Raw genomic sequence first — 21,983 nt, 5'->3', positions numbered from 1 at the left:
TTGGGAGGGTGAGGACCAAAGGCAAGCAACTTACCTCAGGTGCACCACTTGGTGTTCACACTGCTGCTCACACTGCATCTCAGCCTGAGAGCACCACTGAGGAGATGCTGTTATACGCTAATCATGCCTGTGAGCATTTTTATGTAAGTCCATCACTATTTTGATGTGTCTGCACCCTTCCCTTGTCCCCAAAAGCACTGACACCCTCACCTCGTGCTATCCCAGGCAAGGGAAGCAGCCCACACATGCAGCATCCTACAGCTCAGCTCACCCAGCAGCAGCATCCCAGTCATAAGACTTCCAGGAAGGGAAAAGTAAAACAAAGGTCTGATGGATGCTCGAGTGTGTTTTACCCATGAGAGGAATGAAACAGCGTGCTGTGAGAGCTGTGGTGAGCGGCTCAGAAACGATCTGCAGGCATTAATGGAATTGAATTTCTGGGAAATGGAAAGGAAAATGCCGGCCCTGGGATATCCCTTTATGGCATATGCATTTCATGTTTAAATGCATTAATGGGACTGCTATGCTATGAGTCATCCTGAACAGGAGTTTCATGTGTTTCTTAAAATACACTGGAAGTAGCTGAAGGCATGCACGGGTTTGCGGTGCAGTTATCTGTCAGGAATCTGAGCAAATACCTGCACGCACAGCATCACAGCTCCAGAGCTGGGGCACCCGAATGGGGCCCTTCTGCTGCTTAAACAGACCTGGGAAGCGAAACGGGAGAGGAACTGATCCTGCAGAGTAACAAGGCGCAGGTTCCCAGTGTCATTAGGGAAGCCTCAGCACTGATTTGCATATATGTAAACAGCAAAGCTGGAGAGTTGCTTTCTGAAGCACTCTTGTCAACACGGGAGCTGTCTGCAGCTTTTCCAGGGATCATTAGTTGTCTGCTTTTCTCTCATTTTTCTTCTGTTTACTCACAGCCCTGGCTGCAAATCTGTTTACTGTTCCTTTAAACCCACACGTTCGGGGCTGGACTGTCTGCTCCTCACCGGTCACTTCAGCAGCGGGCTGCTGCTTGCTCTCCATGCTATTCCTTTTTCGGAGAGTCGATAGTTTTAACATGGGAAACACCCAATGCCAAGTGGTTCTGATGGTGCACGTTAAGTTGGTGCTCATGGTTAACGCACAGCAGCCTCATTGTGCAAACCTTGGGATGAATGATGGTTATTTAGTGATTAGTGAAAAGCAAGGATTGGGGCTGGGGAGAAGCCACAGTGCATGTATACAGGAGAAGCTGCTGGCACTGAACTGGGCTCGCTTTCTCTCCGCATTCACCCTGGCTTCACTCTTTGTTTTCACACATCGCACGAGGCGATGCTGTCTCGAAAGCACTACAGCAGCATTTGGAATTTCTGGCACCGCTTCCCAGCGGCGCACGCTGGCCCTGGATAAACCCGCTGCTGCCATGTCCAGGGCCGCCTCTGCAGGAGAAACAAATGCTCATCCTTCCGTGCCGGTGACTTTATTGCTGCTTAGCTTCGCTAGGAAACCCTCCCTGCATTGGGCTCATGAAGCCTCTCTTCGGGCTTACAAGTGGGCAGTGGAAGGTTGAGGAGTTCGGCAGCACGCTGAGCTTGTGAGGGGCGAACTCCAAAAGTGAGGGGTGATCCCCAAAGCGAGGTGCGCCCCCAGGCTCTGCCATCCTCAGCAGCCTGACTCGGACACACGATGTCCTTGCTCAGGACCGGCCGCAGGACCTCAGCAGGGTGACCCCACCGCCCCGCCCGGCTGCGTGTCCCGCCGCAGCCGGGGTTGCGGCGGGCGGGCGGAGCGGGGCGGGCGTGCCCGCGGCTCCCTCCTCCCCTTTCCCCGTGCGTCAGCCCCGGGAGGAGGAACCAGGGCGCTTTTTTCCCCCCTTTTTTTTTTTAAAGCCTCCGAGCCCCGGAGCGCGGAGTCGGCTGCCGATGGTGGGCACGGCCCGACGTGTCTGCGCCGAGAGCGAAGGGATGCGCGCAGCGCGCACCGCCCGCCTCTAGCTCCGCGCCCGCGCCCGCGCCCCCCCATGAGCCGCCCCGCGTCCCTGCTGCCGGCCGCCCGCTGCCGCAGCGCCCCGGCCAAGCGGCTCCAGCCGCTCCACGACGGCCCCGCCGAGGAGGCGCCGGCCGCCAAGTGCCCTCGTCTCGCCGACTGCGGCCCCCCGGACTGCCTGAGCGCGCCCGGCTCCCCCTGCTCCCCTGCGTCCCCCGGCGGCGGCGGGGCCCCGGGACCCAGCCTGATCGCCTCGTACCTGCTGCTGCCGCTGGCCGAGCGGGAGCAGGTGTCCAGGGCGCTGAGCGTCAGCTCCGGGCGGGAGCTGCGCTGCAAGGTGAGCTCCGCGGGCGCGGGGGGCTGGTGGGGGTCGGGACCGTCCCGGTCCGTCTGAGCACCGCGGGACCGCTCTGCCCGGGGGGAGCCGCGCAAAACATCGTCCCGCTGCTCCCCGGGTGGAAGTGCCCAGCCTGCCGCCCTGGGGAGTCATTTACAGGCGCCGGGAGTAAGCGCTAAGTCCGGTTACCTCGGAGCACCTTCCCCAGGAGGCTCTGGGGACGGCGCTTCGTTTCACTGGGGGTTTTTACTCTCTTTTCGATGCAAAACGAGCAGGAAGGGTCTCGGTAACCGCTTTGAACGGCGCTCCAGCCGAGCCCTGGCTCTCCTCCAGCTCCCTCGTCATTGTTTGGGGAGAGTTGCTACGCGAGCGGCTGCTTTCAACGCCCTTGAGAACGAATTTTGCTTTAATTTCCTCTTTACAGGTGTTCCCCCTCAAACACTACCAGGACAAGATCCGGCCGTACATTCAGCTGCCGTCACACAGAAACATCACCGGCGTCGTCGAAGTCATCCTCGGGGACACCAAGGCCTATGTGTTCTTTGAAAAGGACTTTGGGGACATGCACTCCTATGTGAGGAGCTGCAAGAGGCTGAGGGAAGAGGAGGCTGCCCGGCTGTTCAAGCAGATCGTCTCGGCTGTAGCTCACTGCCACCAGTCGGCCATCGTACTCGGTGACCTCAAGCTCAGGAAATTTGTCTTCTCCAACGAAGAAAGGTGAGTGGTTGTCAGCAGCCGGCCGGGGGGGGAGTGGGGAGGGAGGAAGGTCACATCCAGAGATGCACAAGGCAGTGGGAACGGCTGCTGTGTCAGCTGGGCATCACTTTGCAGGCGATCCGGGTAGGTCCCCTCACGTGTGTGTAGTAGGTCCCGGATCTAACCGGTACACACCGACTCCTGGTTAGATCGGAGTTGATGAAAGGGAGAAAGCTGGCCAGGAGCTTCCTCTCATTCAGCAGAAGTTCAGTGGAACCCGCTGGTAGACAAAGGGACCATAGTTCGGGTGCTCGTTAGTGCCAGAAGATGTCATGTGTGCCCCTCGGTCAGTGTGAAGTGAATCAAAGGCAGAGGAGGGAGGCTGAGGCACTGTGCTGGGGAGGGGGAACATCCTGGCTCTGGGAGCAGGATGGAGCCTCTGGTCCTTCCTTGGGAAAGCCGTGGTGCTCCGGAGAGGTCTCCTTCCTGGAATCCCCTCATCAGAGTCATGCTGCTCACCAAAGACATGCTGTGTCCTTCGAGGCTTTTATCCCTCCTCACTACTGGGGGCAGTGCTGTCTGTGCCCCTGTCCCATGGATGTGAGCATGCACAGGAGGGAAGGTGTGACAGTGTCCAGTATTGGTTTGGGAATCCTGCACTTGGGTAAAACTTAGCCTAAAGCCTAGGTTTATAGAGAGGAGACCCAGAACCCGGCTGTTACATTTAGGTTAGGGAAGGAATTCAGTATTTCCCTGGAGTGCTTGCTGCGTTTATAGTGCCTCACCGCATGTGGCAGAGCCAGAAATACACTTTTAATCAGCAAAACTGACTCTGACTAGTTGCTTATCATAGAATAGTGAGGGTTGGAAAGGACGTTAAGATTATCTTGTGGAAAGCTAAAAAAAGAAGTAAAAGCTGTAGTGGAGTTGTGCTTAATCTGATGAGCCCGGAGGTGATGCTGCTGAAGCAGAAGAAAATGCATTTTCACCTTGTTTAACCGGGCTGCGGCTGTTCAGGGTACCATTAACAAACGTGATAGGAAAACGAAGCAGCGCTGCCCCTCTTGCACAGAAACAGCCCCATGTTGACACGCACAGAGAGCAATTCCTTTGAAGGAAACTATTGCAGCTTTTCCCGCCCATGAGGAGGTGAAACGTCTGCTGAAATGTTACATTGCACACACACTGGTCCCATGTGGAAATAGCGCGTTGCACAGGCGGGTGTCATGTGCGCGGCGTTTGGCAAGAAGAGGGTTAAGCAATGGCAGGCGGGTCCGGCGCTGGGCACAGGTGCAGTTTCAGGGCTTCCCGCAGCCAATCCCGGGCCCACGGTTCCCGTTGAGTCATATTTTCCGTTCGCAGAACCAATGGGTATCTGGCGAGGTCAGGCTGAGGACAGGCTGCAGCCAGCGCCTGCCAGCGCGAGGGGTGGCTGCTTTGCTGATGTGGAGCATCCCTTTCCCACACCAGTCGGGGTTAGAGCCACCTCCAGCTGGGAGGGGGGGGGTGCGTGGTACCCTGGGGAAAGGCACAGAGAGTAAAGGACCAAATCAAAGCTAAAACAGAACCCTCAGGAGAGGCGATGATCCCGCAAGCAGGGAAGGGAGCTGGGATTCACAGCTTGCAAAGTCACGCAGCTGGATGCTGTTTGCTCAAAGTCTGAACCACAAATAGCAGCACTGTACCCAGTTAAACCCCTGCAGTCACAGTGCAAGCCGTGTAGATAGAAGGTGACTTTGCTGGTGTTCCTCGAGAGCCCTCTGTGTTGTTAAAGCCTCCAGTACATGAAATAATCAGGCGTCGCTGTGCACCTACTCGGCGCACGTAGCTTGCTTCCATTACATGGGTCCAGGAGTCCAGGCAGCTTCTCTGCTGCACATTAAACAGTGTTTCCTCTCCTTTTCATTATGCCAATGCAAGAAGGGGGGGTTACAGGTTGTTGTGGCTCCCTTGTGCCTGGGTGATGCTATTTCTAACCCTCAGCTTCCTCTCCTGCCCTCCCTAGGACTCAGCTGCGGCTGGAGAGCCTGGAAGACACACACATCATCAAAGGCGAAGACGATGCGCTCTCAGACAAGCACGGCTGCCCGGCATACGTCAGCCCTGAGATCCTAAACACCACGGGGACTTACTCTGGGAAATCGGCCGACGTGTGGAGTTTGGGAGTGATGCTCTATACCCTGCTGGTGGGACGCTATCCCTTCCATGACTCGGACCCTAGCACTCTGTTTTCCAAAATCCGGCGTGGACAGTTCTGTATTCCTGACCACGTCTCCCCCAAAGCCCGATGCCTCATCCGCAGCCTCCTGAGGCGGGAGCCCTCAGAAAGACTCACTGCTGCGGAGATTCTGCTTCACCCTTGGTTCGAGGCAGTCTTGGAGCCTGGATATACAGACCAGGAGACGGGAACTTCGGATCAGATTGTTCCCGAATACCACGGAGACAGTGACGATATTAGTTCCTTCTTCTGCTAACCACAAAATCTCACAAACCTCAGCGGTTCCCACCTCCGGCATCTTCATAGGGTTTCATTTTTCCACGTTTGCAAACGCATCTTAAAGTGCCAGTATGGTCAGAGAAGTGACCTTGTTTCAGACAAATGCCGACCCGTAGGTCTCCGCTCCCTGAATGCACTCAGTTTCATTCTCTTGCTCTGCTGGTAGGTCGGTCCCGCCAGCCCTGGAGGACCATGCAGCTTTGTGAGAGCCCCTTGGCTTTTCTCCTGCCTCCCGCATCCTCCACCGGTGTAACTGGTTGCATCCTGGCTGCAGAGTCTTACGGCTGGCGAGGGGTGAGACAGAAAGGCAGCCCCCTTCTGCTTTCCCATGGGGGTGCAGAGCCCCGGCCGCGATGTGTAGGGGTGGGAGGCACGAGGAGCACCTCTAACCGAGTGAATCTGACACAAGTGGTAGGAAGGGGAATCGGCTCGGCCGCACCAAGTTGCAAAGTAGCTTTCTGACTGTAAGAGCACTTTAGCGAGGGGAGGAAGTCTTCACCTGACACAGTCAGCTGCCTGCTGGCTGCTGCTCCTGCAGCTCATCTTTCTTTCAGAGGCATGAAGCTCCTAGATCCACCTGTAAGACAAACCGCTGCTGTGGCTCTTTCTGAAGCAGAAACAAGTGGATCACCCAGCTGGATCCCCTCTGATTCCATTCGCTGACCGGGAAAGCATTTTAAATAGACTTAAGCTTTGCGTTACCATGGTGTAGCCTATACAACTTTATGCCCCCTGCGAGCTTGTCAAGTAGCAGGTCTCGTTAGCTCCGAGTGCCAAAACATATCCGTTTACCGACCCGTAACACTATCGGCTGGGGCGCCTTCCCTTGGAAAACGATGAGGGGTATCTTGTACAGTACCTATAAACACGTCATGTTTTCCTACAGGCTCAACTCTTAAAAACATCACATTCTCTCTCCTCTTTCCCTCCTCCATCCCCCGAAAAGTTAGTCTTAAGAGTAAAATCTCCATATGCCCTTAGTTGATTATTCAGGTATGTTGTTTGCCCCCAGCTACAGGGGTGGTTTTCCCCTTAAATTTCGTTTTATTTGTTTTGCATGATTATTCATAGTCTTTCCAATGTGCGTGGATAATGAATATATCTCAATCGTTAGCTTCCTGGGTTGGGGGTCAGTAAAGCTTAGTCCTGCCGAAGATTTCTGCTTCGTTTCACATTCGTGTCCAGTGGCTTATGCAAAGAGGTGTCCGTTCGCCTTAGGCGAAAGCACGGCTTCGGGAATGGCCGTGAGGTGGGTAACGCATGCCCCTGACGTGACACAGGTCGAGTGAAGTCATTTTTAGGGTTAACCCCTGGCAAGCTGCAGTCCCACCACGCGTTGCGAGAATACCATGTATACCTCATGGACTGTGTACTTTGTACATACCTTACTGTTTGGGGGGGTTTGTTTTCTTGTTCTGTTGTACTTTGTTTGTCCTAATAAGAGGTGTCGAAGAGCAATTTAATGTGAATTATTGTTGGCAATACTAACTTGACAGAATCATGAGCATTAAGAGCAGGGCGCTACAGCTCTCCGTTGCACTAAACCTCTCATGATTGCTTGACATTTGTATCTGTGATACAGTTTAACCCTTCTATGAAAAACAGTACCTTTGTATATATTGGTAGAAAGTTCTGCCAGAAAAGCTAAAAACACTATGTCCAACTTGTAAATATGTATATGTATGTGGAAACCTGGATGATAAAGTCTGACTTGTAGAGAGTTTTAATAAACTTGGTTTCATAAGGTTTGTCACCATTTCTTGCGGTGTCTCAAGGGGAACACAGCCTGAGTATGCCTGGTTCAATCTGAAAAGATGGGGATCTGCTCATCTGCGGTCTCTGTGCATGCTCCATCGTGCCTGAGCTACCAGGGTCTGCCTGGGGTTGTGTCCCCAGAGGGATGAATGGGGATGGGGGATGGCTTCTGCCTCTTGTGGGGTGGAAAGGGCTTGAGATACCCCTAGAGCTATGTGAAATGGGGTATCCTATTCATCCGATAAACAAGAGGGAGAGGAGTTACAGCTCTGCCTCTGAACTTTAGAAACCCTATTGCCTTTCAGCACATGCATTCACTTCCATCTGCACCCCGTGAGCAGAAAATGCTGTGGCACTGCACAGCTGTCATCCTGCACCTGTGTGAGAGGCAATGTGATGCTCAAGACAGTGGAAAATCAGATCTCAGGTGACTAAAAGTGAGCAGCCAGAAGCAGAGGCAGCAGTCGAGGGCACTGGCTTTAACGGGGAGCTGGAGCCAGTGGCAGGGTCTTGATCCCACTGCTGGGAGGCAGAGCCGAGGGCACCCGGTGCTCCAGTTAAAAATGGAGAGAAAGATTATTAGAGCTGCTTTTCTTTGTGGTGAGAAGAGAGGGGTATAAATAGCAGCAGTATCAAGGTTAGAGAATGCGCTTTCCTGAAAGAGATCAAGCCACCCTTGCAATCCACCCGGAGCGGTGAGATCATCGCTCACAAGTAGAGAGGAGGAGGAAGAGAGTCTTGATTTTTATTTATACTTTGCCTCATGTTTAACTTTGTCCTTTTGCTTGAAATCTGTTCACAGAGCAACTGCTTCCAGGCAGCTCTTTGAGCAGGAGCAACTTCAGAAAGGATTTTGCTTTTAGACGGGGAGTGGAAAGAGGAGGAATAGGGACCTGGTTGGTGCTAAAGTGAAGTGCACTGACTTTAACCAGGCACCTTGACTCCCACTGCAAGAAACCAGCGATCTGTGCAGTAAGCATATTTTCTTAGCACTTGCTGAGTGAATGTCAGGCACTGAAATATCTCAAGTTACTTTACTGATGTTATTCTTGCAAGACTTGTAAACATACATGCGCCACATAGCCTGACTGATTGAATTACCCCCTGCCCTATGATGCTTTCAGGCTTGGAGAGAAGCCCTGGTGCACCCTTTTAAAACAACTGCAGAACGTTTGTGTTTTGGTGAAACCTTGAGAACTTTCAAAACACCTTTTTTTTCACCCCTTGCATTAAGTCACCCTCAGTAGGTGAATGTGTAGGCCATCCCGTGACTTTATTTCACAGGAGCTACGCTGCAGAGCAATTAAAATAAATGCCAAATTGTAGTAACATCTGCAAACAGCCTCTGTGTTGCTTTAGGGATTATAATGCAACATCCGTTTGTACAGCAGAATAAATTGCTATTGCTTCGTTACCCCATCGTTTGTATTATTGTATACAAAGTTTCAGAGCATGTTGAAAGCACCAGCATATTAAGTGATTAAACTTTGATGGTGGGTGTGAGAACTTTGATTTATGCAATGCATACGTTTCTTTTTGAGAGAGTCATAATTTGGCTATTTTTAAATGGCCCTTTTGGATGGGGAGTGTAGGCATCTCTTATGTATTTCTCAGACCTGGTCACTATTTTCATCTTGAAGTTGCAAGGTGTTGCTGGCCTCTCTGAATAGTGCTGGGAGCCTTCATTCCTCTGTTTGCTGCTCAAAATGCAAGTTGAGGATTTTCACTACATCCTCGGATCCATCCTAAACTGGCATCAAACCACCTCCCAGTCAGGATTGATCCTGCATCCCAAGTACGTATTTTTATCAGCTCTCGATACTCTGGCTGCATTTTAGGCATCGGTTCAATAATTTTCTTTTGAAGTAGCACAGCAGAATTTATAAACCAGCTTCATCCTAAAGCGCCAGGTAAAACAGCCAGCTCAGCAAGCTCAGCTTTAAGGTCAGCATCTCTTTGCCAAGCAGGTGATACTGCTGAGGTTATTTGCAGTTAATTAAGAAGGATTGGTAGAGGTTCAGTTCTACTTATGATACCCCCCCCCCCCCCGCCTCTGATTTTAGAACACCTTCAAGTCAGTCAAAGGCACTTCTGCACCCAGGTATTATTTATGAAAGAAAGGGGGAAAAGAGCAATTTTTTATACAAATGTAGAAGAACGGAGATTCACTGCACTTGGCTGGATCACAAAGCCAGCACAATGCTCTGCTCTAGCTCTGCTTTAATGCACTGAGGGTAGGCTTGAGGGGTAACTTCAAAACCACATTTTGTTCAATCAGTGCTGAGTGCATTCTGTCAGGCAAATCTCTGCAGATTATCTCTTTATATAAAAGCGGATTTTTTTCTCACTTTTTTCATGCTTTTGCATTCTGTCAGGGAGAAACCCCAGCGTTTAGCATTATGGCACTGCACAGATTTAGCAGCACAAAGAAATCTCCTATGCAAATGCCTCTTACATGTATAACGTTTTCCTATCGAGCGCTGAGAAGAATAGCTTGACACATAACCACGGTCTGAATTAATGGCTTTGCTAAATGCAACATCTCTCAGAACTATTGTTGGTAAAAGTACCGTGAAATTTGCAACAGTTCTTACCACCATTCCTCCATAACTTGCAAAATCCTGTTCTCCAAGTGAAACCCAGAGTTCAGATTTCAGCCAGGATCAATTTTTGTTGCAGCAAAACGACAAATCCTTCAGGATATGAGTTCACAGCAGGAACATTTTCTTTTATATATTTTTTATGGAGCCAGCTATTTAGAAAATGCCTTCAAGAAAACTCATTAGTTTTCATTGCCCTGTATGTATTTATTTACAGTATTTAACCAGCTAAACAAGCTAATGTGCAGCACTTCATTTCCTAATTTGGCTTTGAAGCCGGAGCAGCCGAAGTATCAATTACATTCTGTCAAATGCAAACATTAACATAACTGTATGAAGCAATCATGTTTCTAACAACAGCAAGCACTGCCCAGAGGACCAAAATAAATAAAATTCATAGAGCAAGAGGTAACGCTTTTCTTTACGGCAGGATTAGGGCTGGTGAGCACCCGTATGCTTTCCTCTCAAGGGATGTTTGTCTCGCCCGGCTGCGGAGGCAGCTCCGGTGCTGAAATGCAGGTGATTAATACGGCACTTGCTCACCAAGGGCACGGTCTCATCACAGCGGGTGTGGATTTCTGCATGCAACTCCCACTGTTATTAATGGTTAATTAACGTGTAATTTGCAGAAAGAGATGAAACCCGGACCTCGGTGGTGCGCTGTGAGCACACTCGCAGGCTTATCGTTCGAAGAAGTATCAGGGTGACACGGAGGGTGGATGACAGAAAATAAGTGCAGCATGAATCAGCTGCCCCGTGTTTATCATACGGGGCTGTTGTGGGAAAAACATTCACCTCCACCGACTGCTGTCTGCTGCCAGCAACAAAAGTCGAGTTTGATAAATTATTAGTGGAGATGTTCTCAGTGGCTTTGCTTAGATTTTATTCCTCTTGCGCAAATTGCAGATTAGGAAAGGATTAAGTAACAACAGTGTGGCTAAAGTATTACACATCACGCTGGCGATTAGCCAAAGAATGTAGCATGCAAAAGCTGACATTGCCTAAGAAATCAAATATAGCTCTGGTCACCACAGAGAATGACTCTTCTCCACCACCTGAGGTAGTTGCTCAGTTTCTCCTATGTCACCCAGTGTCTTGCACCAGCAAATGGTTCATTGCAGGGCTTTTTTTCTTTCCTTTTCATTTTTTCCTTTTCTGAACTTCCAGGTAGTGACAAAGTCATAAACATTGAGATGAATCACAGAAACCATCAATGTAATTGAGTGGAAAGCCGTTGTTGGGCCTTGTGATAACATCCCCATCAAGTCTCGACTTGTCAGGGTTGTATTCTCGCTCAGGTTCAAATCCTGTGAGTTTTCCTTGCCCTGCTAGCAACCGGGGGCAAAGTCTCAGCATAACTTGTACAAAAGGCTTTGCAAGACTCTCATGGCCAATGACAATGACTTTGCAGATGGGATGTCTGGTGTGAGTAAGGGTTTCCTCTGGTGAGTAAAGGCAGCAGAATACGGCTCACAAAGTGAGCCAGCAGCCTTCATTGCAAGGCGGGGGGGGCAGCCCTGCTGGTAGTTCCTCTAACTCCTCAAACACCAGGAAAAAGGTAAAACCCACCCTGGTGCTTGTATGATATCGTTGGCTGACAAGTATGGGGGTGAACCCTCTCCTTCCTACCTTCATGGCAGTGCCCAAATTGTCTGGATTTGGGGGAAGACAGGAAGTTTTGGGGCCAACAGGTCTACCCAGCTCCAGGAGAAGCCCCAGCAGATGCCTACAGGAGTGCATGGGAGCATGTCCAGCTCCCCCTGTGATGTCGCCCCTGCAGCACAGAGACACATTACTTAAAAGGGGCCTACAGAAAAGATGAGGAGGGAGCCTTTATCAGGGACTGTAGTGATAGGATGAGGGGTAATGGTTTTAAACTGAAAGGGTATAGATTTAGATTAGGTATAAGGAAGAAGTTCTTTACTGTGAGGGTGCTGAGGCACTGGCACAGGTTGCCCAGAGAAGCTGTGGCTGCTCCATCCCTGGCTGTGTTCAAGGCCAGACTGGATGGGGCTTGGAGCAACCTGGTCTAGTGGAAGGTGTCCCTGCCCGTGGCAGGGGGTTCAACCTAGATGATCTTAAAGTTCTCTTCCCACCCAAACCATTCTATGATTCTGTGACATCATGGCCCACTGATGCCCACTCTGGTGTTTAACTGTTCTCTGAGGATCTTCTTATCAAACAGTTCCTGGGCTGCCTTTGGCCCTATCTCCCTTTTGGGGTCTCTAAATCCTGCGGCAATGATTTCCAGAGCAGAGCTTGGTGCTGTTCCTTGCTTGGAAAGGGGATATGCACCAAAACACAAGGATATGACTGGAACCACTGAAAAGCACTGACTGGTCCAGTTTTGGGGGTCTTTGTGCTGCTCTCGCTTGCAATGGGGCGATGCAGAGCAATGTGCTCTGTGCAGGGCAGCAGCCTTCAGAGGCGGCCGTGGTGCCAGGGGTGATGAGGACTTGAGCTCAGTGGACAGAAAGGCTTAATCAGCGAACGCATGGGATTTTTCATCATGAGTCTTGTGATCCTTAATATGTAAGAGCGCTGCCTGCTGAAGTTAATGATCGCCAGGAGATTTCAACCTTACATGTCAGGAAGAACGAGCAAGTGCCCGGCCCGAGCTGTTGCAAAGAGATGTTTGAAAGGATGTGTCTCGTGAACTCTTCGGACTATTCCCTGCTCGGCACCGGTGTCCCAGCCGGATGCTCCATGCTGCAGAGACATGCTTGACTGGCTGCCTCATTAGAGCAGGCAGAGCTTTGTCCTTTTATCTGAGCAGCTGGCAAAACAATAAATTAGCAAATAAGGCAAAATCAGCAGACCGTTTTCCTTGCCCATGTGCGGGGTTAGAGGAACTGCTCCCCTCCTCCAGAACGATTTCCTGACTTGGTAGCATTTTTCTCAATCTCCTCTTCTTCTTTTTCTTTGGGCGTGTGGGGAAAAGCAGGATTTGTGGTTTGGCTGGAGGGGGAGCACCTTTTTGTGCTGTGCTGTGGCCAAGGCACCTCATATGCATGTGCCAGCCACAGTGAAAGCCCTGGAAAAGCTCTCTCTGGCACTGGGCAATGGTGGTTTTGCAGGGAGAGTGCTTTCAACACACCGGGATGAGACCTGGACTCCAGCCGTGAGGGACCCCCCCCTCCTGCAGGCTCACTGGGCAAGCCGTGCTTGCTGGAGGCAGCGCTGCCTTTAATAGCCACAGCCAGGAGATGGTCCATCCTGGGACGTCTTTCTATGCTGGAGGCACGATGCTGGAGTTGCACCTACCTTCATTCCCCAGTGCTGGAATGTTTTAGGATGGCTGGCAGGGCTTTGGCTGCCGGACAGAGGCAGGGCTGCTCCCGCAGGGCGCCGTGGGGCGAACTTGGTGACCAGGGGCTGGCCCGTGATGCACATCCTGCTCATGCATGTGGGCATGAGTCAGAGCCCGAGAGGAAGAGGCCTCACCCAGCGGCAGGCAGAGTGGTGCAGGGCTCTGTGCTGATGAAGGAGATATTGCTTATTGCTGCCGGCAGCCTCCCTCCGCAAAATCCCTGCACGTGCGGCACAGGGAAAGGGGTTTGGCACTAACCAGGTCTCCCACCGTGTTGTCAGAGGTTCAGTGCAAATGCGATGGATGGGTTTGTAGGGGCAGCCTAGAACCTGCCTTTTGGTGTCTGTATGCCTTAGAGCTGAAGGGGGTGCAGGGGCTCCCAGCACTCGCATCCTAAGGTGGTGCCCATCACCTGCAGTGAGAAGGCACAGCAAGGCTGAGCAGTTCCCTGTCCATCTCCCCCTACTCCACTCTCATGACACTCCACCTGAAGTACTGCATTCAGCTCTGCAGCTCCCATTGTAAGAAATACACGGATCTGTTGGAGCAAGTCCAGAGAAGGCCCACAAAGATGATCAGAGGCTGGAGCACCTCTCCTGTGGGTGCAGGCTGAGAGAGCTGGGCTCATTCAGCCCGGAGAAGGCTCCGGGGAGCCTTAGAGCAACTTCCAGTGCCTGAAGGGGGCCTACAAGAAAGCTGGAGAGGGACTTGTTGCAAGAACCTGTAGGGACAGGACAAGGGGGATGGCTTTAAGCTGAAAGAGGATAGATTTAGATAATATTAGGAAGAAATTCTTTGCTGTGACGGTGGTGAAACACTGGAGCAGGTTGCCCAGAGAAGCTGTGGCTGCTCCATCCCTGGCAGTGTTCAAGGTCAGGCCGGATGGGGCTTGGAGCAATCTGCTCTAGCGGCAGGTGTCTCTGCCTGAGGCAGGGAGCTAGATGTGCTTTGAGGTCCCTTCCTGTCCAAACTATTCTGGGATCCTATGATGGGTGGACACCTCTGGAAAAGCAATGCAGTCTTTACCTCTCTTCCCATCGGTTTGACCTCGGTCTTGCTATCCTCAGCACCCACCAGCTGTTCTTTACCAGGTGCTAATTTCACTCAGGCACTGCAGCAGCCAAGTGGTGGTCCAGCACCCCCCCCCCCCCGCCTTGCCTGGAAGCAGGTGTCCAGATCTCTTGTCCCTGCAAACGGCTGCATTTAACCATTTCTGGACATTTCCCACGACAGCCTTAGAGGGATTCCTGCAGAAACTGGGTCCGTCTTTTCTAGGAAGCTGCTGCGTGTCTCAAGCAAAGGTCAGGATGAATCATGTTGGAAAGCGCTCCAGCTGCAACGGACTCCCAGCACCGGGTGAGTGGAAGCGTGTCCATGGTTTGGCACTTACACACACAGCCCTGAGCATCCCCAGCGCTTCTCAGAGTCAATGGGATGACTTGCATAGAGTAACAAATGCCAGGTATGACTGTAGCAGTTCAAAAGGCAGCGGCAGACAGATCACGATCTTGCAGCTGTGGCTTTAAAAGGGTTATTGATTCATTTGGAAACAACTAGCAGGAGTGACTTTGTAACAGGCAGGATTATTCAGTCTCACCACATGCCCAACATAGGCAAAGTACAGTTCAGCACTGAGATTCTTCCAGTGACCAACACATAAAACACCCAACAGGATAATGCACCGATGCACTGGGTAATGCACTTGCCTTAGGTATGTTTGCAACCAATGAAGGATGTGTGTAGCCCTCAAAAGCAAAGGGAGAAATTCCTTTAGTTAAAGACCTAATGGGAGGAATTAAGCTGGGAAGAAATCATGCAAACCAAAAAGAGTATGCAGATAATGATAGAGACATGATCCAGGCTTCTGCAACAGTTCAGTGTAAGGGGAAATAAATCACTGTGTGTGTACATAAAATACGTGCTCTGGAAACACGCAAGAGCAGCTTCTCATCCCATATCTGCTTGCTATGGTGGGCCGCCTAAGAGAGCTGGAGTTTTCCTTTATGGGCCAGCTGAGGATGCTCGGTGACAAGGATACATCAATGGAGCCATCTCATATCCCAGTTGCACCTCCTTTGTTAGCAAAGAATCAGAAAGTGCCAGGGAGTTACAGAGGCTAAGACAGCCAGGGATGGGAACAACCAGTACGCTGAGTTGTCTGCTGTGAGCCCTTGTGGGTCCTACCCCATTGGTGCAAGTCAGAAAGGCTTCACTCAAACCAGATGCCTCTGAGAAAGCAGAGCTGCAATTAAACCCTGACAACCCCAGCGTGTCTTCTGCAGGGATGAGCCAGTTTCCATGCATGGGGTATCTGGTCCCACAGATCCCACATGCAGAAAATCCCCAGATCATAAGAGTATATCCAAAAGTTTTGCTCTGGCACGTACTATAATGCAGCCATAATCAGGATATAGGCAGGAGTTTTGCTCTGGCATAAATTATAATGCAACCACTGTAATCTGGAGTGAAGTCAGGCTTGGCCTGCCCAACAGCCCACTGCATAGCCTGCTGTGTGCTGGGTCAAACCTAGAGATCCCAACTCAGCGTTCACCCTGTGGAGCCTAAGGAGCAACCCAAGGAAAAATTCTCCAGTGCATGCAACATTCCTGTGTAAATCAATGGGAACTGCAGAGTCTGGCCTGAAGTCAGGATTTCAGGATTTGACCCAATTTAACCTTGGCAGAAATAGTTGCCCAACTCCTTTTTGACTTTTTTTTTTTTTTTTTTTGTGAGGCTCAACAATTAACTTTCAAAACAGCTTTAAACAAACCAGCCAGCAGCCGGGCTTCAGAAGTGCTGCGCTAGCCAGCAGTGTTTTGTTAAAGCTACTTCCACTATTATGGTATTTGTTGGCATCAGCACTTTGCGCAAAGCAAAGCGCTGCTCTGGGCTCTCCATCCAGGCCAGAGCTGAAGGAGCCCAGGGCAGAAGTTGTGACTCTTTCCGTATTGGACACACAGGCACGGTAGTTCCTTTTGCTGAATTCAGCTGTCAGGGTTCTTTTTTACTCACTGGAGTGAAATTCAGCCACGTGCAAACTGCAAGGGCTGCTCCCTGCTCACATCCGATGAGTCCCGGTGTTGGAGGTTTATTGGAGAGGCTCTGAGGGGGACCAAGGGTGGGATAAGATGGGAAGACCCGTGTGCAGTACACCCATGCCGTGGGGCGAGCTTTAGGACTCACACCCTCTCTGCCCCTTCTTGTGTCTGTGCAGGGGAAGGGTGCCGCTTCCCAGGCTGTTTTCAGGAATCTCCTTCAAAGAGCTGGTGCAGATGTAAAGCTCTTTCGTTCCACTCACCTTCCACCCACAAAAAAAGGCATCATTTTAACCTTAAAGATTTTATTGTTTTAATTACTTCGATGCATCTTGGAGTTTACTATGCCACTACTTGTTAATACAGTTAACAGAGCACAGGGGATGCCAGCACCATTTGAGCTTGCTGACATTTCATTTCACCTCTGATCCTGACTGGTAACCCTGCACCAAGCAGTCCCACAGCTCCGGATCTGACCCAGCATCAGCTGCCAGGAATGGGTGTCCGGCTGTGGTGGCAGCTGCTGTGAAGGGAAGGACGAGCCCAGCACTAACTCAGTTGCAGCCCCGTTGTGCCCTTTAGGCAAAACCAAATGCATTTGCAGGCAAAACTGGTTTTATTTCCCTGGGGCAAATGCATTCATCACTTCTCTCTGGTTTAGAATAAAATCAACACAGTGGCCAGTTGCAGGGTGTTATGTAGAAGTGGGTATTAATTAAGAGCTTTGTTTAATTTTGGTTAAAAGCTCCCTTCCCTTCACTGCAGATGAACCTGGGTAGGTCCTTGGTGCTTTAAAACAGTTTTTGGGATTTAGACTCAGGGTCTGAATTTCTTTTGGCTCCCAAACCCGTTTCAAACTTTGGCTTCAGGTTTTTAACGCTTCCAGCTATGAGATATCCCTCTAGGTTCTTCAGCTGCAGCTTCACTTGCAAAGGACTGTGAAAATAAGAAGCAAAGGGTGATTTTTGGAAGTAGACCCATCCCACGGAGGTTTAAGAGCCATGGGGACACCCATCCTCAGCACCATGAGGTGTTTTGTCACTGTAAACATTGTGTTGGGGTGTAAGTTGGCATGAGAGATGCTCTCAAACCTACCAGTGCTACAGGGAGGAAGAGTGTGGATGTGCAGGGAGGCTCTGGGAGTGAAGCAGCTCGGGGTGGGTATTTTTCTGGGGTTGCCCTGGATGTTGCTCATGTTTTCTAATTGTAGGGGTGATACCAAGCCACCGGCCACATTGCCTCTGCTGCCCCTTGTCTCAATAAGCGACTGCAGCTCAGCCTCCGGGCTTATTCAGACTGGGGAAGGGTGAAAAGGGGGTGGCGAGGCACTTGTTCGGATGACTCCACGGTTGCACACAGCCTACTGAAAGCCAAGAAGTGCCCTTCCACTCACTCACTGGGCTTGCAAGTGTGCGAGTGGGAGGGTTTCAGTAATAGTGAAAATCTCAGATTCATGTAGGAACTTTTTACTTTCACCCTTGCCTGTGACTCAACACCATCGGTGCACAGCAGCGTAACTCCGGGCACACAATTGTCCTCCAGATATTACAACTGTCAGGCAAAGATTGCTCACTCCATCCCGTGTTCAGCTGAAAGGATTACAATATAGATTAGGATCAGGATTGCCATCCTAGTGTTCTCAGCCTCAAAGCAGGTGGAAGGGGAAAACACGTGAGGGAAATTATTTGCCAGTGGAGAATCTCTCCAGGAGGAATTGTTGGATAAATACTAACTGGAGATTGGGATCAGGCAGCTGCTGAGTTGGGCTTTTCCCACTCAGAGGTAGTCTGAGAGCAGCGTTACGGGCTGCAGGCCCGTGCAAAGCAGAAATGCCATTGCATGCATGCATGAGGGTAATTACCTGCGCGCTCACATGCTGCGTCCTGAGAGACTGCGGTAAAATGGTAATACAATGATGGCAAAAAGGACGGAACACAAACCTTTGCCAGTGAAGCAGACAATGTATGATACCTGCTATTGGATGCGGATTAAAGAATAGGGTGAAAAGCATGACTGCAGAGCAGGATCCCAAGGATTCATGCCTATATACACCCTTTTGTTCAGGTAATCCTGCATACATCGAGGTGGTTTGGGAACTGCGAAGGGAAGAGCCACAGGTCCAAAGTCCATATGTGTTACTGTAGAGCCTGGCATCTTTATTGTGGAGTATTAACTCTAGCCCGCATGTGTGGCACATCAATTCAGATTCCTTCCTGTAAATACATCTGTGCTGGAAAGCTCAGACTGGATTCAGCATGTATTGCTCGCCTGGTTTTTTTCAGCTGGATAGGCTTAAGCAAACTGAGATCATGTGACTTGCCAAAACCACCCAGTGAGTCATTGGCTCAGCCCAGATTAGATCTCAGGAGCTTTCTAGCTTTGATCTAGCCACAAGACCACATGGCCTCTTTCTATAGTCTTTGATGAAAGGCTGCATAAACACACATCAGGGAGTTTACTGAACTTTTATGGAGGTTCTGAAGAAGTTCTGCCCCTGCAGCAAGCAAAATTGGAATGGGCTATAAACGGGTGCCATGCACGTATCTGCTGGAGTGAAAAAGTAGCAGGGAGAAAAGCAGATGTCCAAGCACCCAAAAGAAAAGCTCTGAAAACAACAACAGGATGCTCTGGATAATAGTGCCATGGATGCTCTACCTGCCACATGGGTCTTTCCACAAGAGCCAGTTACCTTATAAAGAGACCTTGTTGCGTCACCCTTCAGAAAGTATAAACACATTAGGCAATGTTATTCTCTAAAATATCAACACATGAGCTACTTACAATGGACTAAAAAGTCATTGTTGCTTTGAGGATGTATTTGTCCCAAGTGATTCATAACAATCTGTGGCACTAAGGCTATGAAGACTTCTAAAGGATGCCTCCACTTCCAGGCCAGTATCCACGGAAACAAGCCCACAAGTTTGCTTTGTTTGCCTTCCTTCACCTAGGATAACCTTTTAAACCGGTTTGTAGACAGCCAGGCTTCCCAGCTGCAGCAGATGTCTATCCCCTCTGGATGCTAGGCTTCGCTTTCTGTACCTGCTGCGCTGCTGACCACCGCAATCCCTCCTGCAGGAAGGGCAGTGATGCCCTTTGGTTGGGCTGGATGAAGACGAGGACATCTCCATGGCAGTAGCTCCCTACAGTACAGTACTAATGTGGTTCCAGAGGTGCCTGCCAAGAATTGCTTGCCCATGCCTGCCTGCGCCAGGAGATGCGTGGAATGACGAAACTGAAGCTAGCGGAGTGCAGGGACTGTGTCACCATGACCCTGGGATTTGGAGGAGGACCCGAGGGCAGCTCACATACCCTCATGCTCTCAGGGTGGGCAGCTCAATTAGACAAAGGCAGTCCTTTGTCAAGAGAAAGCTCAATCATGACCACTGATGCCAGATGAGTGTTTTGGCCTCTAAATCATCTTCTTTATTTCTTTTTTCCCTCCCTGTTCTGGTCTCCCTGCCCATCCAAAATTGGCTCTGACATACAGGGAGACATCCTGTAATGTTTTGGATCCTGCATTTCCCCCATGGCCACCTGGAATTCAGCTCTCAGTTTTCAGAGAGACCCACGTCATGAGGGTAAACCAGCATGTGTGTGTCTGTGTCAACACATAACAAAACACATTGTACGCACCCTGAGCTCAGGAACTAATACGTGCTCTGGCAGGAAGACAGCTGTACCAGCGAGAAGACAGGGTCATAAGCAAGGCAATATTGTCTCCTGTGGGACTAATAAAGACAGAAGACAAAGCAACTGTTTACTGTACTATTGAGGGAGCTGCTTTGGAGCACTGTACTTGGGAATGCAGCAGCTACTGTCACATGGTTGTTAAGCACAGGTAAATGTTCAACCTGAAAAGCATACAGAAACTCAACCCCAAACTATACATAAATCTTCTGAGCACTGGGGCAAGTGCATAGCTGGGGCATGTCAGAGAAGCTTGTCTGCTGTCCTCCTCTCCTTCTGGTATTAGCTTGTCCTGCTTCTTACTTTGAATTGTTTGAACAGTCTCCACACTGACTCATGCTTTCTATTCAGATCAGTTGTAGAGGTGCAGAGTCAGACCCCTTCTGACGCCCTGGGAAATCCAGGACCTCTGTGCTTCTGCACCAGGCCCGGGGTCTGTACAGCTGCCAAGCTCTAAATGCCTGAGCAGCATTTGTGCCCAGTACCAGCAGGAAATGTCTTCCTTCTGGTACTGCAAGTAATGTGATGTGATTTATGGAGTGAAGTTCTACTTAATAAAACTGGAAATGAGATATTGATGAGTGGCTGTGAAAAGACCACCACACTGTGCGAGAGAACAGGGCATTCAGTCCTCCAGTCACCCTTTCACAGCTCAGAGGAGGAAACCCCACCAGGGTTTTAATTCGCTGTTAGTTGGGTCACTTTATCCAGCCAACAGCAGTTCCCCAGGGTTATAAAAAAGAGGGTTTAATTTCTTGAACTTCAGCAGCTCTGGCTAACCCAAAAGAGAGCCTTCTTCTGACAGAAATGCAAGGACTAATCACTCAATCTGAAAATTAGAGACTGTTTTTTGTACCACAGATCATAATCAAGTTAGATTTATCTCATGCAAGTAGATCAGAGCGCTAATAGTCAGCCTATGCATGCAGTGTGCACACAGAGGTCTGTGAAAGTAAACACCCATGCATTTCTATATTCAGAAATACACACAAGGTTGAATCCAAACACCAAGTGGAGATTATTGCTGCCCGGTGTGGGGAGGAGGATCTCCACATTTGTGGTGCTGGACAATCTTCATTTCATCGATGGCTTTTGATGCTTCATATATCTGGGCTTGTCCATAAAGATGGTATCTTGGAGGTGGAGAATTTGGCAAAGCTTGTGGTGGTGGTGGAAGAACAGTTAAGCCATTGACAAGTGTATGGCCTGGTAGGGCTGGAAGAGATTGCATAAAAGATTGGGTTTCCGCCAGTGAAACATTAGTAGCCATGGGGCAAGTGAAGCCCTTGTGACCTTGTGGTCAAATTTCTAGCTGCAGCCTCTTCAGAAGAAAATCCAAGTGATGCTGGTGCCCTTGCTGAAGTCAGCAGACCTGAAGAACATGCATCATTGTCAGAAACCCAAGCACACACTGACAAACTTTGTCACTTCTTGGAGACACAGGCTGGTACATCACATTACTTCACTGTGACTGATGGAACCAAGACCTCTGTGGAGCAGCAGAGAGCACCATCCTGGAGACAAAGATCACTGACTTTTTTTAGTCATGACATGACTGAAGGCCTGCTCACCATACCAAGTGTGGGTTAAATGCACTCTCTCACTTCAATGTCATTACAACACATTGCCAAGTCTGTTCTTTGGTGTTCCCACTTCATACAAATTATTGCTAACAAGACCATTTTTCTGTGGTCCCCTTGTGCCTAAGTTTTCAAGGTTGTACTGTGTTTATGTGTGCCTGCATGCACGTGTGTGTGCACATATTTAAAGCAGTTGCTGGCACAGTTGCCTGGGAACATAAATGTAAAATGTGAAGAGTTAATGAAAACTGGAAATTATCCAAGACTATTCTACTGGATGTTCAAAAATCCGTGATATCATAGAGATGGAAAATAGATATATGGGGTAAGAAACAGCCTGTTTGCAAAGAGATCTAGAAAGAACAATATGACAGGAAGAAATGATGTATAAAGCAGGCAAACTCCCCTTGGAAGTAGAACAGCGATGACTGACCGTAAATTACAAGGTAAACCAATATAAGCTATTGATAAATGGAAATCAAAGGATTAATAGACTATCAATAGCCAGTGGA

General features: G+C 49.9%; 1 protein-coding gene across 1 annotated transcript; it reads left to right on the top strand.

The window, feature by feature from the left end:
- The first annotated feature begins 1,866 nt into the window (after positions 1-1,866).
- Positions 1,867-7,248, top strand: TRIB1 (tribbles pseudokinase 1). The gene is made up of 3 exons (XM_062627025.1): positions 1,867-2,311; positions 2,736-3,028; positions 5,013-7,248. Exons 1-3 carry the CDS (start codon positions 2,009-2,011, stop codon positions 5,479-5,481), a joined length of 1,065 nt encoding a protein of 354 aa, XP_062483009.1. The 5' UTR covers positions 1,867-2,008; the 3' UTR covers positions 5,482-7,248.
- The last annotated feature ends 14,735 nt before the right edge of the window (positions 7,249-21,983 follow it).

The sequence above is a fragment of the Pezoporus occidentalis genome, unplaced genomic scaffold (genome assembly GCF_034315485.1).
Source record: "Pezoporus occidentalis ecotype Australia unplaced genomic scaffold, CSIRO_AGI_Poc_V1 ctg3, whole genome shotgun sequence".
In the NCBI taxonomy this organism is placed as follows: Eukaryota; Metazoa; Chordata; class Aves; order Psittaciformes; family Psittacidae; genus Pezoporus; species Pezoporus occidentalis.
Note: the sequence above shows the minus strand (reverse complement) of the source record. Positions and strands in the feature narration are given on the sequence as shown.